The 14,836-nt window shown below is 48.9% G+C and overlaps 2 protein-coding genes across 4 annotated transcripts in view; both read right to left on the reverse strand.

The window, feature by feature from the left end:
• Positions 1–1,565: 1,565 nt before the first annotated feature.
• On the reverse strand, positions 1,566–8,690 carry LOC130880632 (cytochrome P450 26C1). Its single transcript, XM_057779762.1, has 6 exons — positions 8,487–8,690; positions 7,737–7,961; positions 7,049–7,324; positions 5,734–5,889; positions 3,773–4,090; positions 1,566–1,943 (listed from the first exon to the last, which is right to left on the reverse strand). The coding sequence occupies exons 1-6, from the start codon at positions 8,688–8,690 to the stop codon at positions 1,566–1,568; spliced, it is 1,557 nt and encodes a 518-aa protein (XP_057635745.1).
• A 1,592-nt stretch (positions 8,691–10,282) lies between these two features.
• Exoc6 (exocyst complex component 6) overlaps positions 10,283–14,836 on the reverse strand; it is a 150,621-nt gene continuing 146,067 nt past the window's right edge. For 2 of the 3 annotated variants that reach the window (XM_057778887.1, XM_057778888.1), the window contains exons 21-22: positions 12,619–12,731; positions 10,283–11,448 (exon numbers count right to left, since the gene is read on the reverse strand). In XM_057778887.1, coding sequence (XP_057634870.1) covers positions 11,316–11,448; positions 12,619–12,731 — 246 coding nt within the window. In that variant the 3' untranslated portion in view covers positions 10,283–11,315. The remainder of the gene's footprint in view (positions 11,449–12,618; positions 12,732–14,836) is intronic. The other variant, XM_057778889.1, reaches the window with a different exon arrangement.

Genomic DNA, 14,836 nt, shown 5'->3' on the forward strand with positions numbered 1-14,836 from the left:
GTCTTTTGGCCTCCTCATCCAGACGCAGGTTTCTTAGATGCCCAAGGTTGTAGGCCTGCACCGCAATGCCTTTGCTCCCCCTGGTGCCTGTAGAGCTCAGGCCCTGGCCTTTACTCTGAGCAGCTGTGGGTGATTGACTAGCCTGTATAGGGGGTATGGTGGTGTGAATCCCAACAGCTGCTCACCTTCAAGTACCTACTTATGTCCCCCTTGACTTCAGGCCCCAGGATCCACTTTAAGCATAAGGTCGGGAGGCCACCAATTTCCTCCTGAAGGCAGCCCCGGCCAGGTTGCAGGCTCCCTGGCTCATCAGTTACATCCTCTTGCCCAGGAGTGTGGGAATGTGGGTGGCAGGTTGAAGGAGGGGTTTGGGAAGGATGGCAGGATGATAGTGATTTTGATTTAAACGGTGGTGGAAATCTCTGAACTGGAAAGGACAGGCAGGCTGTGAAAAGCGCAAGGACTGAGTTCCACGGGTGGCACGGGCTCAGAGGGAGGGCGGAGGGTTGAGTGATGGAAGAGGGGGTGCAGGACCGCAGTGGCTCCTCGGTGGTAGAGGCCCCAGGTTCTTTGATCCGCAGTTTCTCCTTGGTAATAGTGAGGAGAGGGAAGCAGCAGCAGAGCAACTCTGCAAGCCGATGTTGCGGAGATAATCTAAACCCAGAATCCAGATCTGTGGCCCAGAGGGAAGCAGGGCTGGGCAGCCAAGCTTCCAGACCCTCCGGGTATGGGCTACAATGGGTCGGTCCTTCAGGTACCGCTCTGTACCACACACACCCGCACCCCTCGCCACCCCAGCCTCCTTACTCAACCACTGGCAGGAAATGTTATTTCTTGGCCTTCCTGTTTCAGTACAAATATCTCAAATCTCTTGTTTATCTCAATGAAGGGATTATGTCTCAACCTCACATAAACCAGAGTTAGAGACAGCTCCAGAGAAGATATTCTCTTCTGTAATCTTGAAGTAGGAATTTCTCTCTTCAGAGTCTCTAACAGAATCTGCTGATGTTGAGCCAGTTGGAGCCCTGGAAGCACCCATGGTACTTGATTTCTGCCAAGGCTCTAGAAGCCTGAGGGCAATTGCTGAGAGTGTCAGGGATACCCTGGTATCTCTGCTAACTTAAAAATAAATTGTAAATTCTCCTCTGGTTTGATACGAACACCCAACCATCACCACTGCCGCTGCTGCCGCCAGGGCCCCAAGTTTCTTGCCAAACTTGCCACAGGAAGGTGAAGCCAGGTTTCATCTAGTGGAGATAGGTTCTCTCCGCCGCTGGCTCCTTGAGATCCTGGAAGGCCTACAGTGTGAAGCATGCTTCCCGCGCTCGCCTCGCTGCTCTCCTTCCCCAAGCCCAGGGCTTCTCCAACGCAGGGTGGGGGTGGGTGGGTAGGGGCGTGACTCAGTCTAATACTCATTCCAATCTAGCACAGAATTGTCTGGTGAGCATTTGTTAAACCCAAGACTACTTAAATGAGCGTGCGATGAGGCCCTAGTGCGCTGAAGATGGCCAGCGCTGGGTGTGCGCGGCAGCCACGGGGCAAGCTAAGGCTAGAGGAGCAGCGAATCAGAGGTGCAACCCATCCCCTGCACCCAAAGTCGTGAGAGGGTGAAAAAATAGTCGCAGCCCGTCCACTGGATGCACGATGGGCACAGTCTGCATGACCGGAAAGGCAGGTGTAGCCAGCTCCCAGCGCGCCGTGCGCACCAGTTCCACGGCGAGCAACTGCAGCACCGCCTGCGCTAACTCCTGGCCCAGGCAGCTGCGTGCGCCGCCGCCAAAGGGGATGTAGTGGAAGCGGCCGCAGGAGCCCGGCGCGTCCTTACCCTCCACGCCAAAGCGCTCCGGATCAAAGCCCTCGGGCGGGCTACGGTACACAGCAGCTGTCTCGTGCGTGTCTCGGATGCTATACATCACGCTCCAACCTTTGGGGATCTGGTAGCCCTGAGAAGTGAGGGGACCCGACTTGATCGCTAAGCACCGGGAAATCGCCAGAGCCAACCCCCGCCTCACCTCTCTTCCCCAGATGTGCCAAGTAAACCTCCAGGGGCCTGTGATTAACTAACCCCGAAGGCAAAATATCTGCTTTGCAGTTTCTATGCCTTCCTAATGAGCTGTAAGATCTTGGAATGCTTGTGCTTAGTCGAGAAAGTAAGAATAAAAAATATCCACGTTGTTGAGAAAATTTCAAAAGGAGACTGACACACATTAGTGCCCATGAATTTGAATATTATGAGTTTGTTGTCTGTCTGTTTTCTTCTGACACAGGAGACTTGCACTGTAAGACTGTAGCTACCAGTTGCCTGGGCTGAAGCAGGGAACCGTCGCTCCCCTGGGACAGCTGAATTAGAAAACTCTTCCCTGCATTTAACTGAAGACTTCCCCACCTTCCCACTTCACCTCCACACAGTAACGCGACACTGCTTTACCCTTTAGAAGATGCACACCTCTTTGTCCACTCCACCCTCCCATCCATCCTCTCTGGCCACCTGCTAGGTATTGTCAACTCAGGCCCAGGCTCACACTAGGAACACTGACCGACATTCCCAGACCCTTGGGTTTTTTCCTGGGTCTTCCAATCCCTGAACAACAATATCAACTGTCCCTCCAAAGATGGCAGTTTTCTGAAGCCTGAGCCTGTGGAAGGTCATTACTATTCTGGTTCTCGCTAGTGGGACAGAACACACTGGAATCGCCCAAAGAAAGTTCTTTCCTCTCCAGTTCTGTTTCCTGTTTCCCGTCTGTACGGAGGAGGAAGAGGAGGAGGAGGAGGAGGACGACGACGACGACGACGACGACCTGCCCTGTGCTCCACCTACAGCCCTGGAAGCTGCCGGGTCCTCTGCTGCCCTCGCTGTTCACTGGGCACAGCAGCACAGCGGGATCAAGTTTAAGCACACTTCTGAACACCAGCCCTTGGCTGGCAGCTCTCCCGCTGTGGCACGCTCTTGTTCCAGCCCTTTGGCTGGGATCACCCAACACTAGAGATCTCCTAGCTTCACTCCTTGGTCTTGGTACCTCCTCTCTGCACGGAACCCCTCCTTTTTCAGTGCCCCCCCCAAATACTGGAGCAAAGCCATTCAGGCAGAGATCCTCAAGCTCTACAGTGTGAACTCCCCAATCTCCAAAGCTGCCAGTTCATCAAACATTCCCAAAAAAAAAATAACGCCCTCCCAGAAGCTAAACTGAGACCCCCAATAAAGGGAGAACTGTCCCCATTGTTCTAAGATGCAGTCAGGCCTAGTTCTTAACCTTGTCCAGTCAAGGGCAGCCTGATGAAACCATTAAGATTTTGTTCTTTGTATTAAGGCTGCTGCATTTTGCAGGTATATTGCCTAAGCGCGAGTCCTGGACAGGTAACAGTGGCTGGTTCTTTAGTCTCGTGGGGAAACTAGAGAAATAGTTCTTTGCTTCCCAGCTACACACACTGGCTGCGAGGAGCGCGGTTCAGGCAAAAATGTCAGCGTTCTAAAATTCCGTTCTAGCTGGATCGCTAACAAAAGCTGAAGTATACTTTATATATAAGTATTCCTACTTCTGTATAACATTTCTAACTTCGCCAGTCCTTCAGGCACCAGGCTTTGCATCTCTCTAGTGGGGTTGAAGGAAGGAGAGTCCGGGGGAATAGAATAGGACTCCGCCCATTTTACAGTTACAGGAGGGAAAAACTGAGGCCCTGGTAAGGGAAAGAGATCTCTGCGCTAATCTCCCTGCCCTTCTCCCAGCCCAGCTTCGCTGCAAGCATCCAGAGACCCGCTGCGCGGCGCACTTACGTCCAACTCAAAGGTTCGCAGCGCAGTGCGGTAGCCCCCGGACACCGGCGGTAGGAGGCGAAGCACCTCCTTGACCACGCAGTCGACGTAGCGCAGACGGCCCAGCGCCGCCAGGCTAAGGTCCGGCTCACAGTTGCAATCCAGTCTGGGCCCTGTGGCCTGGGATGCACAGCCGCACGCTTGCCCCAGCCCCTGCACTGACAGCTCCTGCTGGATCTTGGCGATGGCCGCCGGGTGCTGCAGAAGCAGCAGGATGAGCGACGTGCTTGCGCTGGCCGTGGTGAAGAAGGCCGCGAAGAGGAGCTCCACAGCCGACTCCTGCAAGACAGCCGGGCGGTTCTGAACCCACTGTGAAAAGCGTCCAAACTGATCTCGTGTGTTCAGACTAGCACCTTGATGCCCTGCCCCGGGCGGCTATGCTCAGGGCTGTGAAATCGGTCAAAACTCAGGTCTATCACTTGGAAAAGTCCTGTTGAGCAATAGGCAAAGCCGTGCATCTACACACACCCGCTTTGGACGAGCTCTCAGAAGCGATACAGGGATGTTCAATTCTGTGCGTTATTTTTAGTGCTTTAAATATATTAACTTGTGAGACTCTCACCTCACCCCGTGGGGAGCAATTGCTGCTCTCATTTTAGGAGGTTGAAAACTGAGGTTCTGGGCAGGCTCCAGGTCCCTAGAGCTAGAAGTTCCAGCAGGGAGTCTGTGGTTTGATCCCCCACCCCCACCCCGTTCTCTCTCTGTTCCCTCACCGCCCCCACCCCGTGATGCTTCAAACAGAGGCACCTGCAGTCCGGCACCAGCTCCAAAGCCCGGAGAGGCTTTACCTTCTTGCTTACCTTTTCTGTCCTGCTTTGCTGAAGGGCATTGGCAGGCGCCACCACCTGCCTAAGTACCTTTCTTCAGCGCAGCACCAGGGCTTGTGCATGCGTTTTCTGAGACCACAAGGTGAGAGTTACGCACCCACTCAGCCTAGACCCTGAAACAGATGGCACCCATTCTGCACCCCAGCCCAGAATCTGGCACTGAACACGTACATGATAATCTTTGTGGACTGAAATATGACCTTGTTGGAGACCAACTGCTGGTCCTACCTTGAACAAAATGAGGCTGAGATGGAGATCGCAGAGCCCAGACATCCTCCCTGCCCAGCTTAGCCAATGGGCCCCTTCTCCAGGGTCTTGTTACTCCTAGTTCGCATGAACTACCCACTTCCGTGTGTGCTACTTCCCTTCATAGGCCAGGACTGTCTCAGGTACTCAGCTCCCCAGGGCTCAAGGTCTGTAGAACACCCCCCCCCAGCATTTGGTGCCTTTGAACTTCACACCCCTCAAGAAGAATGGAGATCTTTCCATTCTCATTACAAGAACTAGAGTAACTCACGGGGAACTGAAGTCTTCACATTTCTGAATGTCCCTGACCCTCATACCATGAAGCAGGGCTCCCAGCCACCCACTATGCATGCTCTGCCTATGTGGGAAGGGATTCTAATTCTACAGGGCTCTACAGCAGGGGCAAAACGGGCAGGTCGAGGTGTCAGGTGCCAAATAAAAAAAGGAGTATTGATTTGGCAAGGGGAAATGTAGTTCTGAGGATGCAGAGTTTGATCGTGAGCCTCAGAGTGCAGAGGGGAAAAGCACGATTCATAGGTAGGAAGACAGCAGAGGCAGGAAGAGACTGGGGTGTCGAAGGGGCCAAGAGGAGAGCTATCTAGATCCAGAACCTGTAAGGCCAGACTTAGGTTTTGGTGCTGCTGGAAGAATGAATATAGTCCAAGGAGTCACCGCTGGCAGATGTGGCAGAGTCATGACTGGAACCCAGGCCCTTCTTTTTCACCCTGAAGTGTGTCTGTGCCTCCAAGTGGCGTTAAACAGGACATGACTGGGGATGGATGCGGATGCGTGGCGGGATCTCTGGGGAAGGAAAGTGGGGAGAGGGAGGAGTGGCCTCCCATCACCTACCTTCAACTCCTGCACAGAGAGCTCATAGCCCAGCTCCCTGGAGCTGGTAATGATCAGGTGCAGGGCATCACCTGTCTCTGCTGCCTGCTCCTCATGAAGCTTCCCAGCAATGGCCTCATCCAGGTGCCGATACAACTGGTCCCTGGCCCGGATGCCCTGATGTACAGGGAGAGAGGGCAGATGGGGTGGGAAGACTCAAGAGCCAGGCTTGGCTACCTCGATTCACCTAGATTTTGGTGTTAGTCTCAGCTTAGCTACACCCATAGCATGTGGTAGGCATGGCTCAATAAATTGTTATAGATTTATTCACTATCTACAAACACTACCCTGTCTTGATAATTATCACCAGCACCCTCTGGCAAGGCAGTTAATGTCACCCCCGAGGGCAGGGGGCAGAACACAAAGCACTGAAGGGTCAAACACTTGTACCCTCACACAGTGGCAGTGCCCATACCTGGCACAGAACCGGCAAGCTGCACTTAGCCACTCCCCTTCCCTGAACTCAGGTAAGGCAGTGAGCATCAGTGCTAAGAAAAGGAGGCACATTAGGCACGTTAGCTGCTGTCAGGGGTTTGGACAAAAGGGTCAGGGATGACTCTCCAGAGTTCAGGAAGCAAGACCAATCAAAACATCCCGCTGGGGAAGCATTGAAAGGGAACTCTTGAGTTTTGTAGCCAGAAGAATCTCGTTCAGATCTCGATTGTGTTCTTGCTTGTCTCGTGACTTCCAGGAGGCCTGCTTGCCAACAAGATGAGAATAACACTTGGCGGGTTGCAAGGACTAAACCAGAAAATGTATGCAAGGTGACCAGCACGCAACAAGATTCTTTTCAGATTATTATTTTTATTCAAGTGACTGGACGCTCTACGGCAGAGGGAGAGAGAAGGCAGGACCCAGATTCCTTTAGTTCTAGGGCCCCGCCCATCACTCGGAAAAGGCCTTTCTTTTCTGGTCCGGAAACCAGCCGGCCCAGGGCCGCCGGCCGGGATCATCCCCTAGATCAGACCTGGCGCCAGGCTTGTCTCGGCCCTCCGGCTCCCGCGCCTTCCGCAGTGCCAACCTTCCATAGGACTTCCAAAGAGACTCCAGGCACTTTGAGAAAGGATGAACCGCCTGTCTGGATGCCTGCCACTAGACCCAAACTCAAGAAGGATACACTGGCATGAGGCCTGCCCCGTGTCACAGTGTGTCCGAAAAGATGCTGCCCTGATCTTCACCAACCACCACCCCATCGTACGCTGGGCCACGCCCTGGGTCCAAGGTACCCCGTCTGGCTTGGGAGACCCTCTGGAGCCCTGGTCTGGGACAGCATTACCTTGCGCAGGCCGCTGAAGGGCACGTCCAAAGGCAGTGAGAAGAGGTTTTCCACCAGCTGCTCAAAGGTCTGGGCCAGCTCAGTGCATCGCGCTTCGTCCAGTTGCAGACCCAGGAGGATGCGAGCGGCCATCCGGAAGGTGAGCGCTTTGGCTGCCCCGTACACAGCTACCGGTCCTCGGGCGGCGCACCAGGAGCGCACCTCTCGCCGCAGCGCCCTCTGCAGCCGTGGCACGAATTGTTCCAGAGCCGGGCGGCTGAACACGCGCGCCAGGACCTGTAGGGAGCGCAGATGAGCGCAAGGCAGGCTGGCCTCTTGTGCTCCGCGACTCCGCAGCCTGAAGGGAAAGTCCAGTCCCTTTTTCCTCTTCTGAGACGCACAGGCCTAAACTTGCTGGCTTAGTTTCCTCCACTTTGATGTACAGAGTCCCTCCCATCCATCTAGGCTCCAAATGTTAGCTGTTCCACAAAGTCGTCCCTGAACCCTCTTAAATCTGAATCCCCAAAACTGTTAGCACCTGTTACAGAAGATCTGGAATAAAGGACTCGTAGCCCTGCCCTTACTTTACAATTCAAACTCCGGAAATTTAACGAGACTTGCCTGGGGCCACCTGTTCCTTTATAGCGGAGACCCTGGTCTGGCTCACCGCAAGCACCACGGATCTTACTTCCTTTGGTTTTCCCCTCACCTTCCGCCGTTGCCGATGGGGCTCGCCAACCGCGCCGAGGAGTGTGTTCGAACCTAGCAGAATGTGCGCGCTCTGTGGCCACTGGCTACGCACCAGGCGGTGCTCGCCCAGCAAGATGGTGCGCACGTTCTCCGCGCCGCTCACGCGGATCACTGGCCTGCCCAGAAGGTGCGTCTTAAACACTGTCCCGTAGCGCTCGCGGCGGGAACTGTGGAAACGAGGGCCCTGCAAGCAAGGCGGAACTTGAAGGGCCTCTGTGCCAGCAGGGCTGAAGATCCATCCCGGACATCCCAACTGCTTCTTCCTAACAACTCCCCTGTCCCAGGCTGTCACATTACAAAAAAAAAAAAAAAATTCCAAATGGGCTTCTCAGCTACACTACGGGAAAGTAGACGCCCACTGGTAAAATAAGATTGTGGCTTAGATTGGAAATGAGTGCCCAAGAGCGCAAGGCTGAGATGTGGTTCGGCTTTTCGGTCTGGCTTGCAAGATTGTAGGTACCACGTTCCTCAAATGCCCCTCAAACGCCCCCTAAGCCCCTAGTTTACACCCACGGTTTATCAGAAGGGTTTAAATCGGGGACATGGGGTCTCTTAGAAGGAACAGAATAGCTAGGCAATGGCAACCTTTTTAGTACTCATCAGAATCCTGGGCAAGGGAATGCTTATGAAGTGCCCTGAGAACCAAGAGTGCCCTTCAGATGAGAGAAGAAAGGGGGGGGGGGCATTGCTGAATGATAAAACTGCTCACCTGAACCAACCAGTGCAGCGTTTCACCGAAGAATGGCCAGCCCATGGAGCCCTTGGGTAGGGGCAAGGCGGAGGCCCGATCCCGGCTCAGTGTCCAGCGGAGGGTCCAGAGGTGTTGAGCCAGAACAAGCAGCAGACCGGCACATAAGAGAGCAGTGCCTGCAGCCCCCAGCACGGATAAACAGTTCAACCCCCAAGAAAACATGGCGAGCAGAGAGGGCTCAATAACTGTGCAGAGCTCACCTATCCCGTTCAGAAAAGTCCTGGGGTTAGGGACCAAGCCGGAGATTAATAAATTCAGACAAGACTTCCGCTCTTAAAACAAGACTGTCAGTGGAAGTTGGCAGTGACCCTGAGGCACTTAGGAGAATTCGCCTTCCTCAAGACTGGAGGCCCAGGACATTTTCCCTATTTCAGTCAAAAAGTGCCAGCCTCTTCATGGTGGGTCGTTTGCCTCCGGAATGCCCCTACATTCTCGGATCTGCGCTCCTAGTGCAGAAGCTGCGGGAGAGCCTCAGAGAAACAACTCACCGCGCTGCCAACCAGGGGCTGCAGACCCCTGCCCACCACCTTTTCTCCTCCACTCGGTTAACCCTTCTCCACCTACCCTCCACACTTTATATAGATACTGCCTCCCTCCCTACGGACTGGTCCTGGGTCACACAATGTGCCGCGCCTACGCATATTTAAAGTGCCCCATTCGGAGTAATGATTGGAAGCAGTGGGCAGTGGCGGGCTCACCTCCCGAGCCAAATAGGGAGTGGCATCTGGGCGGGGGCCATGCCCCAGGAGCATCCTCGGGCGGGGCCTGCGGTTTTGCACTGTAACTTCCCTGCTCTTGGGGCAAGAGTACAGCCAGCGTGAGAAACCCACATGAAGTAGACACTCTGCATGCTCTTGGCCCACCTGTCCCCAGCCATCTGCTTCCTCTCTGGTCCCCCACCTTCGAGTCTCAAGAATCCTGGAGTTTTGCTTCCTTTTGCTTGATCTCTTTCAGGGAATGTGGGTTTTGACACTAGTGTTCCAGAGGGATAGCTGGGGCCCAGTTCTCTGACCTCTGCTCCAAGTTCTTCAACCAGTCATTTTAGGGAGCCTTCAGGAGATGGTAATTTCACTGCCCCTAAAATTCACAGGGGCGCCCAAAGTCTTCCATTATCCTGGCACAGCTCTGGTCTCAGAACCAACCCAAATTCTCACTTCTTTTTCATTGCATTGCCCATCTCCCCAGTCTGACAGACCCCGCCCCTTCCCCACCAGCTAACATCTTGAGCTTTGTATCTCACTCCAGGCTGCAATGCCTGTAGGTCTATCTGCCTGATAACAATGCAATCTGGGTGTGCGTGTGTGCATGTGTGTGGGGTGTGTGTGTGTGTGCATGTGGGGGGGAGGCGTGTGGGGGGGCGTGTGTGTGTGTAGAGGCATGGAGGTGACCTAGTTTTCTGGAAAGGGTACAGAGAAGCCCTTATAAGGGAGGGGGAGTCTGCTCCAGGGGATGTGGAGGATCCTCTTTCCAAACCCCCAGATGCCTGGGTCAAAGCCAGAGCCTTCCCAAGTAGCCAGAGAGTGAGGGTACTCCAACATCTTCAGAGCACCCTGTTCCCCATATCTAACTCAAGTATAGAATGAACTGTGTCTGAGGAATTATCGTATTTTCATGTAATGATTTTAAAATGTTAAATACTTGGAGTATTTTTGTCAAGAGAACAAATCTATTTTGTTTTGTGTCATGCGCAATCTGATCATTAGGAAATAACGGGCCTTTTCTGGAGGAGGCTATTTTAAATAAGAAACTCTGAATATTTGAAATAGCATCTTCAACAGCTCTCAACCTTTTTAATGTGTTATCACAAAATCCAGACATGTAAGCATAACTCTTCATACTTAATTTACAGAGTCAGGGAGTCTACAAGCATAAATCCTGAAAATGCAAAGGGGAGGAGGTTCAGCATAATTACATTGGGGAGAAAACAAAGGTCAGGTTTACATTGTCATTGTGCCACTGTGATTTATCCGGAAAGTGTGCACTGGCTGTAGGCTTTAGACTTCAGTCCGTCTGGTTAGTTTCCATGGTCCACAGCCTGGAGATCTGCTCTCTGGAGAGCATTAACCCGAACCCTGCTGTAACTTCATTCATAGGAAGAGCGCGTCTAACTAGCACAGCCACACCCGATGGAAACAGCCCTTTAACTGCCTGCTCTTTTCATCTAAACCAAACTAAAACTTTAAAAACGGGTCAACTGCAAGAAATACAACATCTTTGGAAAACCCAAACTCTTTCTTCATATTCCGAGTGGTTAAGCTACCCAAGTTTACGTTCCTGGTGAACTGTGTTTGATTTCAGAAACTTTCAAGATTTGTGTATTTCCTCCTCAGAATCGGCAGAAATAAAAATTTTAGGCACACGAGTCAAACTGAGGTGAAAATAAGAGCTAGAAGCCCAATAATGACAGCCAAGTATTCCCTTCTCAGCAGCGGCTGCGTCCCAAACTATAATGGCATAAACAGGAGCTCTTTCAAGCTTACAGAAAGAATACTTACAAGCAGAGACACGGGTTTTTCTAATATTTGCAATCAGTTTCATATACAATTTATTGGATTTATATATTACACTTTTGACTTTTCCTCTGAAATTGAAAAAATTAATCTTACATTTTATATATAAAATAGTATTCAATTATTTAAAAATCCATACAAATGATGTTTGTCACCATTACTTGTTTAAGCCCTCATCAGTGTATTTCCTCAACTGTGTTTTTACTTCTGTAAACAAATTTTTGTCTCATGAGCAGTGCTGGCCACAGAGACGCACTCAGCTGTGGACCCAGTGTGTCTACACGTGCTGGGACATACCAGTCACCAAGGCTCGGAGCTGTCTCACGACCGTCTCTATCAGCTTCTGCCTGTCTCGGTCGTTCTTCCGGAACTGGGCGAATATGTTATTCTTCTTGCTGGTGTCCTTCATCCTACAAACACATACAGACATAAATGCTGAAAAAGAAAAGCTGCTGCCGATGAGTTCTCTCTCTCTCTCTTTCTCTCTCTCTCCTCTCTCTTTTCTTTCCTTTTTTAAAAACATGATCTGCCTTATCCAACACCAACTCAGTGCTTGAAATGAAAACCTGTGCTATCAAACTTACGAAGACAGGAAGCACGAGGAGATGGAAAATGACGACCTTGCACTAGCACATAAATCTCAGACATGCAGCTTTCAATCACCATGCTGTTTTCAAATATCTATTAGAATGCCCTACATGGGCTCTAGCACACATTCACAGCAAGACCACGTGAGGGCAGAAGTAGGACATTTTAAAATGTAATGTTTTTGCCTCAGTAGCATTTCATGACATTATAAAATCACTTTATATAAATTGTGTATAGTTTCTTACATCCTTTGAAATAAAATAACCACAGATACTTTGAAATTTGGGAAAACAGACAATATTAACACAAAACTGTACATTTTAATAGTTACATTTTAAACAAGCTATGACTGAGTGCAGAAAAAGTTTGACACATAATGCAGGAAAAGGAGCACTGTGTTTGGCTGTCTCACTTTTTACAATATCATTTTCTCAAATCACGTATTTCTCTACCTTCAAAGAATCCAAGACTTAGATACTAGTGAAGCAAACATTCCATTCCATGGCCCTATTTTATTTTATTTTTAAGGAGCCCCATTTTCTCTCCAGTCGAGGGATGGATTCAGGCCCTAGCACAAAGCACTGAACAACTGTGCTAAATAGTCCAGGCTTCCAGTAACATATTTATAAAGCAAACTGAGCCTGAGATGTTTGAAATACATTAGGAAGAAATAATGTTTTCCTCACATACATAATCAAAATAATTCTGTAAGGCAAGAAAGAGACATCTTTTGTTCATCAAAAGGACTGAATTTACTCCCCCCCCCCCCATGTTTCACTCACAATCCTCACTACAGCCTCAGCTCCCCCAAACTCATGATCCCCCACCTCAGGGTTGGCACACACCTCATACCTGGCTGTAATGACTTTTTAAAAACTCCATCGAGATATTTTTGTTTTTAGAGAAATTTCTAGTTCTTTATCATGCAATCAAACCCTGTGTAAAATGCTACCTAAAATAAAAACCAAAACAACTTTTGGGAACATACTCACTTCTCCAAAAGCGTAAGGGCTGTGTGAGGATTCACACGAAGGTACTTAGAGGCTGGCTGTCCATAGTCAGCGAGGTAAGTGGACCAGTCCCAAACCATAAACAAGTCAAGGAGCTGAGGAAGAGAGTGGAAACATCATGTCAGCTTTTGGACAGCTACCCAATATAAATGAAGAATATGCTATTGTCGTGTCCACATGATTTTCTTTTTACAATAAAATAAGGAAATTCATTTTAAGAACATTACTAGTGTACTTCACAACCAAAATCACGTTCATATTTTTTATTCTGGAATTGCTAAAATCATCAGTGGCTGCTGCTCTAAAGATTTTTTTTTTAATATTTATTTATTTATTATGTATACAATATTCTACCTGTGTGTATGTCTGCAGGCCAGAAGAGGGCACCAAACCTCATTACAGATGGTTGTGAGCCACCATGTGGTTGCCGGGAATTGAACTCAGGACCTTTGGAAGAGCAGGCAATGCTCTTAACCACTGAGCCATCTCTCCAGCCCTGCTCTAAAGATTTATGACACTTCCACGTAACTGTATGGCACACTCTCACAATCATGTTCGCACCTGTACTGATGCTCACAGCTTTTATCTTTGTGTACTACCCGCAACTCAGGCGGCAAGGCTCGTGCCACTGTGTGTAGAACTGGAAAGAAGAACTGTGTTTACCTTTCAAAGAAGCTGTTTACAGCCTGACTTTCCTAAAGTAATTTAGAGCAGACGCTCAGATAATCTCAATGAAGTGCATTACCCAACCTCTGCTGGACTCTCCTTGGTGAGAGATACCGTGATGGAATCTGGGCTTCAGGACTCGGCATCTACATAAAATTTAAATGGCTTAGGAAGATGGGTATAATGTATATTGCTACTTAATTACAGAAAACCCTATAAATAAAAGAAAATTTGAAAATATGCCAAAATGGTATCATTTTTATAGTGGGGTTACAAATAACTTATTTTCTTTATTGTCCTAATATTTGCTTTATAAACTCCATTTAGAATCATTGTCAAATATTGTTATAATCTTTTAAAAGCAACGCCAGGCCTAACCCAAAGCATCCAATCCTTAACCACCTTTAAAGGCCCTAATCCCTTTAAGCCGGTTAAAGCCCACTTCCTATTCTCCCCATCTGAACTGTTTCAGGAAGCTGGATGCTTTACTTAACTATCTCCTCGGTTTTTTATATTCTTTTAAAAACACACTTCATAAATAAGGGTTCTCTTGGTTTTGCTTTCACACGAAGGAAGCACTTATTTTTACTTACAGGATGTGTGCGTGGAACCAGTAACTAGAAGACGAATAAAAACATTTAAGGTAATTAAAGCCACCAAAAACAAAAAAAAAAAATGATTAGAAGAAACCAACTTTTTCTTGGGAAAGTGAGGAGCTGTTTGACTCTGATTTTCTCCATCAGTTTGCAACTGTTACGCAGACACTTGTAAAAGGTTGGAAGTGCAATAATGAAAATATTAACGACTAATGGTTGCTCTGTTTCTTTTTAGACAAGAGAACATTCCCACAGCAGAAAGTGAAACACTGTTATAGAAACTCTAATAAAATAATAGAAAAGGGTCCTGTCTGATAATAAAAAGAGAATGTATGCATGATTTTTCATTGTTGTTTGGTAACACATTTTCCCAAGGGACATTAATTTCATATACTTGGATGATGATAATGTGATTGACAGACTATCATCTACAATGGGCTTAAGAACCATAAAACAGTGATTTTCTTTGGATTGGTAATAATACTTATAAGAGAGGAATTATAGGAAAAATAATAAGGGATGGCAAAAAGCCATGCACAGAGATAGTAAGCTCCAACATTTTTATTAGGTTACAGAACAAATTAGAATAGTCTACTCCATATGAAGAAACACGTGCCTAGTGTGCGCGAGGTCTAGGTTCACTGCCCAGCACCAGCATAAGGGAAAAAAGATAAACTGCAATGGCTTAGGAAGATGGTTATAATGTATATTGCTACTTAATTACAGAAAACCCTATAAATAGAAGAAAATTTGAAAATATGCCAAAATGGTATCATTTTTATAGTGGGGTTACAAATAACTTATTTTCTTTATTGTCCTAATATTCTATAGTAAACATGCTTTACTGCTAGAACTAAAAATAGCATCATACTTCTATTAAAATGTTAGCAGTCTCTAAAGTGTCAGCAGCAGTCTCACTGTGAAAGCTCCTCTGTCTG

The sequence above is a fragment of the Chionomys nivalis genome, chromosome 8 (assembly GCF_950005125.1).
Source record: "Chionomys nivalis chromosome 8, mChiNiv1.1, whole genome shotgun sequence".
NCBI classification, from domain to species: Eukaryota; Metazoa; Chordata; class Mammalia; order Rodentia; family Cricetidae; genus Chionomys; species Chionomys nivalis.

Bases quoted from the DNA above. Each gene is read 5' to 3' on its own strand.
- LOC130880632 (XM_057779762.1), bottom strand. From the start codon at position 8,690: ATGTTTTCTTGGGGGTTGAACTGTTTATCCGTGCTGGGGGCTGCAGGC. The intron at 5,890-7,048 runs GTAATGCTGTCC...CCTGTACATCAG, and splicing joins CCTTCAGCGGCCTGCGCAAG to GGCATCCGGGCCAGGGACCA. The intron at 4,091-5,733 runs GTAGGTGATGGG...GCTGTCTTGCAG, and splicing joins TCTCTGTGCAGGAGTTGAAG to GAGTCGGCTGTGGAGCTCCT.